The 13,767-nt window shown below is 36.3% G+C and overlaps 1 protein-coding gene across 1 annotated transcript in view; it reads right to left on the bottom strand.

Moving 5' to 3' along the window:
• The window catches only part of Lrp1b (LDL receptor related protein 1B), a 2,166,816-nt gene that overhangs the window by 151,628 nt on the left and 2,001,421 nt on the right, over positions 1-13,767 (bottom strand). Inside the window, exons 68-71 of the mRNA XM_008825194.2 lie at positions 11,362-11,468; positions 2,252-2,381; positions 588-694; positions 129-261 (exon numbers count right to left, since the gene is read on the bottom strand). Coding sequence (XP_008823416.1) covers positions 129-261; positions 588-694; positions 2,252-2,381; positions 11,362-11,468 — 477 coding nt within the window. The remainder of the gene's footprint in view (positions 1-128; positions 262-587; positions 695-2,251; positions 2,382-11,361; positions 11,469-13,767) is intronic.

The following is a 13,767-nucleotide window of genomic DNA, read 5'->3' as shown; positions in this document are numbered from 1 at the left end:
TATATATATATACTCTGTGTATATATATTGTTCAGCACCTCACCTTCCATTCTTTCATTTAAGGAGTGCACACATGCACACATGGGCACGCACACACACATACACACACACCCCACAGAGCATCTTACCTCTGCCACAACTCTCTTCATCACTGCCATCCACACAATCCTGAATTCCGTCACATAGCCATCGAATTGGAACACAGTATGCTCTATTTTTGCATCGAAACTGATCTTCCTTACATTCAGTCACACAGTTCATCTGTTCAAATACAAATGGTCACGGTGGTTTTTAGTTAACTGTAATGATGCAATCACACACAAAATAAACATGCAGCTTATAAATAGTGGAACTCTGCCATAAAATGGGATTTCTTTAATTTGACTTAATAAATACAACCTCTACAAATGACAGCTTGCGTTAGTAGACAGATAGCATGCTTTTATATTTACTCTGATGATCACATTCTGTATTCCTGTCTAACTTTTGATACAGTGCTAATTATCAGGGTTCTGGTTATTTTCATTACATTTGATTTTCCAATTCTAGTTCGTATACAAAGATTTTAATCAAATGATAGATTTTACCTCATCTGAACCATCTGCACAATTGAGTTCTCCATTACATTTCAAAGACGCTGCCAGACATCCTCCACTGGTACACATATATTCGTTTGATGAGCAAGTATGAGAGGCTAAACACAATTACACAGTTGAGATGTTAGGTACAATAAAAGGAATAACGATTAGAAATTGAAAATATATAAATTTATGAAAATGAATTTTTGACCAGAAATAAATTATATTATTTTAAAATGTCCAACTACCAGCATTAAAGTGCATAAATTATGCTTTACACCACCATTGTATTACAAGAGAGGCATTTCAAAGATGAAAGGAGCTGTGTGGTAAGAGTTTAATACAATAGGCTAAACAAATAAGAACAAAAAAACCACAAGATCTTGTTTGATTTTGAAAGGTTAAGTTACTTTCTCACAATTTAAAATTACTTGAAAAAGTGTCAAATTATTTCAAGACTTCAAAAAGATTAAGTATTCTTTAAAATTATTAATCCATATACACATCAATTAAAACAAATATGAAAGCTTTGGCATAGTACAGGATCTAGTAATACCTGTTCAGCCTTGTTGATATACATACAGTATTAAATTCATTTTTCTAAGCATGCTATCTTGAGGTTTAAATATCAACAGTTGTATGATTAACAGAGTCTATATAATTTACTATTTTTTTCCTTAAACACCATTTTTAAGTGGATAAATTACTGTCACTTCCCAGTTCTAATTAGTTAACATAAAATTTAAGATACCTACATTTTGTTTGTGGGTTTGGGTTTTCCAGGCTTGCATTAAAAATTCTGGAGTTCAGTTTTATATTATATAACTAAGCAGCCTTACATTTTTACACAATGATTTTTGGATCTGATTCCTTATCCAAGAATGCAACAACCTTCTCTTGAGTTTTAATTTCTTTTAACTGAAAGATGACTAAAAACATGTAGAGATGAAGTAAGAAAAGAAGATGTGCTCCATTAGAAATATGGAGAATGGACAGAGCAGGGGTTCAATGACTGTAGGGAGGGTTGTGTATCTGAGTCTCCACCCTGTCTTTCAGAACAATTATTTATGTTTACACATAAATTATAGTATGATTTTGTGAATAGTTTTTCTATAAGGTAATGTAATTAGTACATCTAAATAAGTGTTGAATGTTTAAGGAGCATATTTATAAAGCCATATTTAAGGAATAGAAATGAATAAATTAAATTTTTTTCTATACCCTGGGTGATTTCCTAATGTGAATTTGATTTGGCAGAAGATGTAAATACAAATAACATTCCCACGTTGTCACCTGGCACATTCAGACCACTGCCATCTGCTTCATTACCTCAGTTTCTACGACTGAAAACTTACATGACTTTCATCTATCACTTGCAACATATTCTGTTTTGTTAAATGGGAAGCCAGTTATAAGAGGTATGATAAGATACAGAAACCAGAAATTAAGTGTGGATTATAGTTCTTGGATCCCTCATATAAGTAAGAAACAGATATGCCAAAATGAGTTTGGAACATATGAAAGACAAGTAATTAATTTATCAACAGATACTTCATACCATTTCTTAGAAAATAATAAACACATGTACATGTCAGGGTGCTCTGTAAATCTTTGCTTAGATTTACATTCTATCAAGAACATCAGTTGCATTGGATACTTGGTTCTCCTTTTACCTGGCTCACAGTTTTTCTCATCTTCCCCATATTTACAGTCTTCGTGGCCATCACATTTCCATTTTGCTGACAGACACTGACCATTGGAACACTGGAACTGATCTTTGGAACAACTTGTTTCACAATTTTTCTGTCAGATATAAGAAGGAGAGAATTAAATGAAGCAATTTAAAAAATGTCTGACACGGAAGAAGACATCTAGAAACATGTATAGGAATTGATAAGTTTAGAAACCAAATTGACTGCACGCAGTACCTCAGGCAGTCGGTGTCAGCCCATGAGTATAACAGGGCTATGAAAGGCTTCCACTTGCTTTTTTCTCTAGGAGTAGTTAGAAATGTAGACTGAGGAAAGAACAAGATCCCACGATTCCATCATACTAATTAAATTGCTCCAAGTGGATCATTCTTTAATAGCTATGAAGTGATGGATTTGGATGACTGCAGCCGTTAATGTAAAATTTGGGAGAAATTAAAGGTTAGGAATATTCCTTAGCAATAACATCCAGTTCCCATAGCTAAGGTGCAGGCAGCCTGTGAAAGGCTCCGAAGGAAGTGTGCTGTGCTGTGCTGGCAGTGTCTGTCCTAGTGTTCTCTCTGCTCTTCTCCTTTGTCCTGTGCTGGTCCTTTCACAGTTCAGTTGGTGTTTGTGAATCAGCTGCTTTCTTCTGACATTTGTTCCTAAACAACTGTGAAATGATCTGTCACAATGGTCACTTCTGCTTGTCAAGGAATGGATTTTATTTAGAAGAAAAACAGGATTGCACTTCCCTTTTGGGACATCTTTCAGTTCTTTGCATGAGCTAAACCAGAGGGTTCAACTAGAAATTCACAAACACCCCTGGGTCTGAACACAGGTTGAAACGGGCTGCTCTGATCTATTATCTTTCTGGACTGGAATTTTTCTCATGTACAATCAGTTCTATTCTTGCTTGTGCTTCACACAAATGGTGCAGCAGCCTGCCCGCTGTGAAGCTCCCTGGGGTGAAGGGGCGGGACAGCTGCTGGCCTTTCTTCCCAGTTTCATCCCCACGTAAGGAAAAACACTGACTTCCCTAAATTTATACAATTTTATATTTGTTGATGGGAAATTATTTAATTGCCTTCTATATAATTGGCATTTTCATTTTTATTTTTCCCAAGTACTCAGATAGTTTTACTGCCAGGAAATTTCATAGGTAACGAAAAGAAATTAGGATTTATCCCTATATTTTATGAACTCATAAACTAATGTAAACCACAGACGTCTATACTACAATTACAATAAAATATATTAAATGTCAAGAAAAACCAACGTGAATCTTTTAGAAAAGTCTTCTTAGAGGAAGTTTTACCAGAACTGGAACCACCTAAGGAATGGTTTAAATGTGTCAAGATAATTTGAAATTCAGGACAGCAAGGCTGGGAGAAGGAATAGTGAACCCTGGGAGCCCCTCAAGAGGAGATATGCACTGCTTATAGAAAACAGGTGTCAATACCGAGACAGGAGAATTGCCATGAGTGTAAGGCCACTGTGGGCTACATAGTGAGTACCAGGCCAGCCAGGGCTGCACAGCAAGCACGGCAGGATGCTGCTCCCACCCTATCCCCAAAACTTGGAAACCAAATCAAATCCTGAAAGGGCTTTCCTGTTACTGCAGCACTTCCCATCTTCCTGGGCTCGGGTAGCCTCTGACCCACAGCAAGCTCTCAGCAAAAACGACTGTAGCACTCAGTGAATGGCATAGCATATGTTAAGTACAGCGTATACACTCATTTTTCTTCTCTTTAAATTAATTTTAAGTAGTACCATATGTTTCCATGCATGTATATATTATAGAATATATATTTGTAATAAGAAAAACTGTTCTCAAACAGCTATCATTTCCTTATAGTGAAACTTTCAGAATCGTTTCCTCCAGCATATTAGAAACGCAGAATTCAGTTTTTATTTGTAGTTACCCAACTGTGCTGCCATATATTTGAGCATGCTCACTGTAACCTATCAGCTCCCCCTAAGCCTCCAGGCTTCTGATAAGGTCGCTGGTAAGAGAGAATTCTACTCTCAGCTGCTAGATCAACTGTTTCACACCCACATATGACTGAAATTACATGGCCTTCTGTCCATTGGACTTTTCTTAGCTGACATAATTATCCTCTATTGCAGCCCTGTTGTCACAAAAGATAGGATTTTATTCTTTTCATGGCTAAAAAGTACTGCATGGTGTATAGGTACAAGATGTTCTCTATTCTCTCATCAGCCTATTTCACATTGGCTATTTACATTTTCAGTTACTATGAATTATTCTGTATGGAACACAGGGGCCAGTGTCTCTTCAAAACACTGATTACATTTCTTTGAGTGTATACGCAGCAATGTGGCTCTCGGTCATAATTCTATTTTATAATTTCATTTTATAATTTAATTTTCTTTGAGGAATTTTCATGTTGTTTTCTATAATGCATAAATTAATTTATGTTCCCACTAACACGGCAGCTTTCCTTCCCATCATTGTCAGCACATTCTGTCTTATTTTTGGTGGTGGTGTTGTCTTTTGTTTTGTTTTTTGTTTTTTTGAGACAGCGTACCCCTGTCACCCCAGCTGTCCTGGAACTTGCTATGAGGCCAGGATGGCTTAGCTCTCATAGTGACCTTTTTTGGTAATGTTTTTCTGACTAGAGAGAGGTAAGATACCATTCCACTTTTCATTTGTATTTACCTTGTAATGCATGATGCTGAATACTTTTTCAGACACTTGTTCAATATTTGTATATTTTCCTTTTTTAAGTAATATTTTAATCTTTCAAAGTCTCACACGTTTATAAAATGAATAGTGATCATATATATCCACCGCTACCTGCCTCCAATCCCCTTAGCTCCTCCCCATCTTCCTCCCAACTTCATGTCAGTGCACAAGGGTGTGTGACCATCCACTGGAGCATGTGAAACCCACCACATCTCCAAAGAAAAATGACTGAATCTTCTTTTGAGGCATGTTTACTTAGTACTATTGTCCTTTTGGAAATTAGGCTGTGGGGGGCTTGCTAGAGTTTTCATCTTATGCTACATGTCGTATGCACACTACACAAATATTTCTCCTATCTTTAGATTGCTGCTTCACTCTATTGATTCTCTTCCAGTTTCAAGACGCTTTTGTTTCTTCATGTGCTGGTTATTCTGGCTTGGACTTCCAGAACTGTGTGAATGACAGTAGTGAAAGCGAGCCTCCTGGTCTAACTATAGTGCACAGAGAATGTGTTCCACTTTGTTCTGTTCAGGCACTAGCTGTTATCAGCAAGGTATTTGTTATTGAGTTATCTTTATTTAATACTGAATTTGTTCGCTGTTTTATAATGAAAGGATGTTTAATTTTATGAAATGCCTTTTCTGTCTCTAGAGAAACAGTAGTTTTTGTCATTCAGATGTCAAAGTGTATCATGGTTGTTTGTTTGCCTATATTGAAATGATCCTTGCATCCCTGCCACAAATCCTAACTGACTGTGGTGAGCAATCTCGTTAATTGGCTGCTGGGTTCAGTTTGCTGGTATGATGTTGAGGATTTTTGTGTCTATGTTCATAAGATACTGGCTTGTGGCTTGCTTTGTTGTGTCTTTACCTGGTTTGGGCATATAATTAAGATCCACTGGCGTGTGGATAATGCATGTGTTTGAACCAAGTATTTAATAGCATGCCATGATTACAATAAATGCTTGAAAAACACACCTGGGCCTAATGAATAGCTATTGCAATCTCATTTAAGTAAAACAGGTTACTAACTAAAGGCATTGGTATATCTAGTGTTGGACACCAATACAAAAGGTAAGATGTCTAGGTGGGTGTTTGTTTTTTGAGACATGGTCTCCCTGTAGCCCCAGCTGGCCTAGATCTCACTCTGTCATCCAGGCTGGCCTTAATCTCAGAGATATCTGCCTGTCTCTGCAGCCTGAGTGCTGGGATTAAAATAGTGCACCACCATGCTCAGCTTCTAGATGTGTCTTAAAATGAGAAGATTTCAATCTGCAGCTAGTTACCAGGTTGCATTGCACATGTATATTTGCATCTGTGGACTGCTTAATTTTTATGTTAGATATTTACAAATGTGCTGAATACAGATAGCATAATATCACAAACCCCAGCTAACTATAATATGCATTTTATATTTATAAATAGAATCCATATTTCTTCCATCCCCCCCACACTTATTTATAGTCTAAAACTTTTGATGCAATAATAACAATGGAAACTTAACAATACCAATCGCTAACTAATGATTCTTTAGTAGATTAGTAAATTTTTCTTATTTACCTAAGTATATTATTTGACAAAAGAGGTTTCAGAATTGGTCTATATATTGAACATAGGAAGTCATTTTTAGTATAAAAAGATTTCCCCCTCTCTGTTTTTTGGGAGTGTTATTTGATGCTTAATAAATTGTATTGTTTGTTCTAGAGACTGTCCTATATTCTGAACTTGACTTCCATTAATAGAAAAATGTTACTACCTTATCAAATTCTGAAGTACTCTTGAGTTTTCTGTCTGTAGACACTATAATGAAATCATGGATTGTATGGTCTTTTTTTTGTTTCAACCCATTATAGAGATTTTTCACCCTGATACTCTGTTTACCTCTTTTGTCAGTGGAAGCCCTGTCAGTTCCTCTCTATGCCCTGTGCTCACAGGCCCCACAATCTTGTGTCCTCACCATAAGAGGCTCTTAGCACATTTTGATGTAAATTTCCTTTCTCAGACCTAGACTTAGACAATCTTCAGAGGAGCCTTGTTTCCTTTAATTGGGAAATGATATTTAGAAGACGCTGGGGGCTTGGGGAGGTTTCCTGGGAGGAGAGGTCGAATGCAGTTTTATAAAAGGGAAAAGAGAATATTGGAGTAGAAAGGATTATGGGGGTGGGAAGTGGAAAAGCAGAGCAGAGAAGGAAAAATAGGGAGGGATAACTCTCACGGAAGGCCCCTAGAGAAATCATATGGAAACCTAGCACCATAGAAGGTTCCTAAAGTATATGTATACACACTAGAACAAAGATTAAAAGGAGTTACCTTACAAGGGGAGATTACTCCTACTAGACACCATAGGCTAACAAACAAAACCTTTATGCCGCTAATGGAATCTCTCCCTTTTAAAGCTGTTGACCAGGGATCCCACAGACCCCCAAACAATACTGGCCATGGATGCCTCTCTTGGTTAACCACAAGAACTTGATAAGACCGTCTTGCTGAAGACATTTCATCCAGTAGTTATAGAACAAAGAAGGAGAAATCTAGTTGGTACTGACATCAAGGTTTAATTTCTACTGGATAGCTTTCATAGTGCTGAAAGATACTATGCAAGATACATGAAGAGAAAAGTAATCATCAGCCTTGCCCAGCTGAAGATCATGCAAGCTACAACAACTGGCCTGGCAATAGCAGTACAAATGTTAGGGAAATAACTAATCACCTTCTTATTGGATTTAAGGGTTTCACAAGCTAGAAAACTCACCTCACAAAGACTTCAGACCTAGGAACCTATGGCTAGACTGCTCATAGACTAGGCCACAGGGAAGAGCCTACCACTATTATTCTAATAAACACACATAGTATCAAACTGACCCCTGAGATTAATGCACATCTCAGCTCTCACCACAGAAGCTTCCTGCTACAGCAGATGGTGATTAACTCAGAGATCACAAATGACCAATATGCAGAGAAAAAAGGACTGCAGAGTGCATATCCCTGAATAGAACACCTATATCAAACCTCTGTCACCCAAGGTTCAGGGTCATTGTGAAATATGGGCGAGAAAGATCATAAAAGTGAGAGGTGGTGGATGACCACAAGGAAACTGATTTTTCCAGACAACTGGGTAGTTACTTAAATGAACTTGCATCAATGGTGACAGCATGCCTAAGTCTCACATCATCTCAAGCCAGTCAAAATCCCAGCCTAGAAGTGGGGAAGTGTGGAAGAAGATGCAACACTAGCTGAAGAACTACTGACAAGCAATAGCTGCTGGAAAGGGGGAGTTGGTTTACTTTAAGGATGTGATGCTGGATAGGCTAATGAAGCTCCAGTAGATAGGCCCAAACTCAGAGCATTTGGAACACACATTTGACTCTATGGCCTCTCTCTCTCTCTCCCTCTCTCTCTTTCTCTCTCCCTCTCTCTCTCCCTCTCTCTCTCTCTCTCTATATATATATATATATATATATATATGTATAATCTGAGAATATATAGTGTGGTGTGACACATTTGACTCTATGGCCTCTCTCTCTCTCTCCCTCTCTCTCTTTCTCTCTCCCTCTCTCTCTCCCTCTCTCTCTCTCTCTCTATATATATATATATATACATATATATATGTAAAATCAGAATACATAATGTTGGGTGTGGAGTATTAAAGTGTGGTGCAGATAGGGGATGGAGGATTAAATATGATCAAAATATACTGTGTGAAATTTTCAAGACTTCAACTAAAAATGAAATAAAGGAAAGAACCCACTGTGGAAATTTGTGATTGCTGCTGGATTTCTGATGGTTTTGGTATGTGTTTAATGGCAGATATTTATAGAAAGAAAAGATTAAATATGAGCTCGTCTTGATGCTTTAAATTACTTTAATTTTTGTGGGTAAATTTATATTTCTTTTCTGTCAAATATTTGAATACTGGTCATACGAACATTATCAAGCAGTTCAATTATCCTACATATATATTCAAATTAGCTAAAGATTTTAACAAGTCTGTGGAAAATTCAATATTCCCTGCCATTTCTACTCTTTGTTGATACTATATTATGCTAGATTTAAGGCTGATAGTGTCATTTAAATTCACTTTAAAAGATGTCTTTGGAGATGGCTCAGTGGGTAAAAGTGCCTAATAACAAGACTGACCACCTCAATTTGAGCCCAAAAATCCACATGGAGAAAATCAAGTCTTGCAAGTTGTCTAAGGATCAATGGCTTGTGCATATCATGCCACTCCTACACAGAATAATAAGTAAATAAGGGATAGAATTTAAAATTTCACAGATAATTCTGTATTGGCCTTAGAGATAAATATTTGGTATGCAATTAAGTTGATGCCAGTTTTATTATATGTATGTAAGTGTACCTGTGTCACACAGTTGTTACTTGCCATGTAGGTGCTGAGAATCAAACCTAGCCCTCTACATGAGCAGCTGGTATTCTTAGCCACTGAGCAATCTCTCCAACTCCAAGTTGATAAAATTTTAAATTGTATTTTATATTGTTTTGAGAAGACATATTGCAAGGTATGACACTTTGAATTCACATGTATACAAAAACTTATCTTTACAAGTCTACCAACTTTTCTTCTTAATAGTAATATCTTGTCTGCAGTTGGTCTTTCTATCTGTTAAGATCTCATTTGCTTGCTTGCATGTCTTTTGTCACTGCAAGCTGTCATTCTAGCATTTAGGCAAAAAATAAAAATCATTGTTAGCTACTCCATTTTATATAGACTGCACTTTCTGTAAAGGAAGACAGATTATTTTAGAGAAAGATTTCCTTAGAGCATTCTCTTTGAAGACCTTGGGTATATGGAAATAAATTCAGCTATGAAGCACTATGTCCAGCAACTTAGTGCAGGAGAGGAATGCTGTTTGTAGCAGTATCTACTTTAATGTGAATATCATTTTGAAAAGATTCATGCTAAATTGAGATTTTGGGTTTTCATATGTATACTGAATAACTAGTAATAACATACAAGATAAAATCATAAGCCTCGGGCAGTATAGGTTGATGGTCCACAGTTTGCAGAAGCAGCTGGAACATATTACAAAAACAAAAACAAAACAAAACATTACCATGCCATGTCTGAGTTCACAGGAAATGTGTTTAACTCATTTTTGAACGCAGGCATAGTAAGGGCCTGACAGATTAATGTGAAAAATATATCATTCTCTTGTAGATTTCTTTTAAAAATGTTTGGTGTTCTTTTAATAGATTTTTAGTGAAACTGGCATTTTTCTGCTTTTCGTGAGAGATCTTTGCATGCTGCAAGTTCAGACTTACTGGCCTTGAGGTGAAAAGTAAAATATGATTGTGTCCAAACCCTGGATTCCTAACTACAATATGACTTTTCCAAAAGTCCAGTTCTTGTAAGAATTCCAACAACTGGAAAAGTCTGGGTTTATGCATTCTTCTACAAACAGTAGAGGGATGCTGTGATTCCCAAATAGGCAGGACTCAGTTGATGCCTAGAGAAATTAAGCCTGAAGCAGAAACCTCCAGAGCTGTGGGGCTTTTCCCCCAACAGACTAGATGTGCTAGGATGAGTTTTATGAGGGGTAATTGCATACGCTTACAAACCAGGCCTTCAGGGTTCTATGGTAGCACTGTGTGAGAGAAAGAGCCCTGATGTCCATAGGGGACTGGCAAAACACATTTTTCCTTGGGCTTATTTACATCTTCTGTTTTCTTTATATGCAACTAAGCAACAACAACAAAACTACTTAAAAGTGACTATTGCTGAACTTTGCCCTGGTATTAAGAATACAAAGTTTGGATCAATTTGGTTTGATTGAGATAAATATGCACATGTATTATTCATTAGTTTTAAAGTATCTGATACATCACACAGAAACCCAAGCACAGTTCAAGCTTTTAGAATTATCTAGAGAAATTCTCTTTTTCTTTTCACCTGAAGTATAGGTCTTATTAAAAATGGATTATGATTCATCATCTAAAGAAAGCTCAACCCATGGTTTCATGAAAATTGATGACCCACAGTAAAGTTTATAAGACTGTAACTACCAAAGAAAGAAAAACTTTAAAATGCATAAAATATTGGTCCTAACTAGAAATATTACAGCAAATTTATGAACAAATTCATAGATGGCAAGGGCACCAGCCACAGGAGAGAGGGTTTCTAAGCATCTATTCCCAGCTCAGCCATTCACCAGTTGAAGTAAAACATTCTATAAAATTAACTGTCAATAGTAGCACAGTTATTCCCTATGTGGGGTGTGTGGCTCAGCAGACGAATTAATACCACAGCATGTCAGGCACAGGGTGCATTTCACAGCTGTCCTTGATGACACTTAGTCTCCTGAATAATAATTTTAAACGAGGCCTCAAAAACTTCTTGACTTTTTTCTCAAGTTTACAGAAATACCTACCTCATCAGAACCATCTGCGCAGTCAAACTCTCCATCACACCAGAACCTCGATGAAACACAGTCCCCATTGGTGCAGAGGAAGTCTTTCAGTGTACAGGTCTGTGGCTCTGGAGATAGAGAAATGGTATAGGGTGAGACTGTTCTATGCACGTGTTTTCTGAATGTGTATGGTATGCTGTCTGAGTAAATATTAGAGAAAAACACAGAAGGGCATGCAGAACAGTAAGATTGTTGAGGGGAAATGTTTCATGAAGAATCTATGGTAGGTAATAGAATAATATTGCAAATATAATTTTAACATTAGGAATAGAAATTTCGCTACAAAAACAAATAAAAAACCCACAAAAGTGAATAGTCTACTATTAAATAACAATATGGTAGCAAAGCAACATTAAGGGCCGAAAAGCCTACACATTGGTGTACTATGACAATGGGCCTTTCCAGCTAGATTTCTCAGTTATTTCACATGTTACTTTAATAGACTTTCAGAGTCTCTGTATTTATTGAGATGTTCAATAACTTGATAGGAAAGTTAACCATTGATACTTTGATAATAAATTTTAGCTATGTGTGCTACTGATTTCAATTACTTGATTTTTGTCATGAGGAAACCCAGAGTTCATAGGACAAGAAGGAGGTTTGAATGTAATATTGGAAATGAAGAAGTGGATAAGAGATAAAGAATCCAAAAGAAGCTGTTTTAATCGAAAAAATGAAAAAAGGTAATTTGCTTTTGCAATTGCTTCTGTATGGCCTATAGAATTTACCTGTCGATTCTGATAATTTGCTCATTATTGATTTAATTATAATCATTATTGATTTGCTTATAATTGATTTAATTCTGTCCTTGTAGGACAAAATTCAAATGGCTTGAGCAATGTGCCTTGTCTTAATTTAAGAATGGCTTCAGAATCTTGTTCCTGTTGGTAATCAATGTGACAACTGGACGCCATCTTTGTTTCGATTAGTGTCTCACATGAGGAATGATGGCTCCTCTGTTTTCTTTATTATCTGTTTAAATTTTTCTATTTATAGTTTATTATGATGAGTATGTAAGTTCATTTTAATATAAGTATTACAGTGTACTTAAAGCTTATGACCTTTCAGTGACTTTGCAGCTGTGACCCATGCAATATTATTAATGTCCAAGTGAAGGAGGAATAGCTAACAGGTATTAAACTTAAGGAACACCCACTTGAAGATGGAAGCTCTGCACAACAATTGTGAACATTCAGCCTTCTTCTAGACTTTGCTCTACCTCATCATCTGTTCACTCTCTGATCATAGAGCACCATCTAGGTTATTGTCATGAATGCTTTTACATTGTTATGAAAAAAGCCTTTTAGAAAACTTTGAGGAGCTGTGAAAATGTGATATATACAAGAGAGCACTTGTTCTGCCTTTGGATTAACCTAGATTTTAGCATGTGACCTTCAGTCTATGAATAAATATTCAGAAGAGTAAGAAAAGCTAGAGATTGGGCTTAATGGTGCATATTTATAGTCCAAAGTTTAAGACCAACCTGGACTACATAAGAAGTTCCAGGCTAGGGTGGATACTAGTGAGCCTGTCTCAAAGAAAAACAAAAACCAAATAAAACAACAACAACAAAAAAACAAAAACCCCTGCCACATGGATTACTCTGACCACGCCTCTCTACTCCTGTGTGTAGTGGGCATGATCATAGCTGTTTTCTTCTTGCCTTTATACTTATTCATATCTGTTTTGTTTTATTCTTAAAATATCTTTACACTTGTAATAACCATAATGGCCTGATAATAATGATCTATTTGCCATTAAGCATTAGATAAATTTATGGCTGGGTATTTGAATTAAGTCACTTCTGAAAGCTCAAAATAGCTCAATAAAGTATGCGTAATTGTTGTTCCAAACCTAATTGAGTAAACTGTGGCACAGAGAGAACAAGAAATTTACTCTAAATGACCTAGCATTCAAAAATAAAATCTGGAACCCAAATCACTTGAATTTCAAGACCATACTTTTTAAAAAATTTTTTGTTATTCTAAAGAGAAATAATTAACATAAAAATATATATCACAATGAAGTTTAAGGGGGGAAAAAATAAGAATAAGAAATCAAAGACACTAAAGGATTTGGCAAATGGGTCAACTTTGGTGGAATAATGAAGGTTTCCAACTTTTGACCAGTGTATTACATCATTGTTTTCTATAAAATGTAGGAAGTGCTCACATGTCAGAAAGAGTCAGCATTGTCAAAACACCCCAGGAGACTGAATTTTTCTTCTTAGATATATGCCTAATGTTGTCTATTTGCTTATTTGCTCATGTCTTCAGTCCATGTTAAAGCTGTTGCATGACTGGACTTTGAAGACATATGCACCTTGGTATTTAGTAAAAAAAAGTATATTAAAATATTATGTAATTT

Source organism: Nannospalax galili, unplaced genomic scaffold (genome assembly GCF_000622305.1).
Source record: "Nannospalax galili isolate Female #2095 unplaced genomic scaffold, S.galili_v1.0 scaffold87, whole genome shotgun sequence".
Lineage (NCBI taxonomy): Eukaryota > Metazoa > Chordata > Mammalia > Rodentia > Spalacidae > Nannospalax > Nannospalax galili.
The sequence above is the reverse complement of the archived record's forward strand: the minus strand, read 5'-3'. Positions and strand labels throughout refer to the sequence as shown.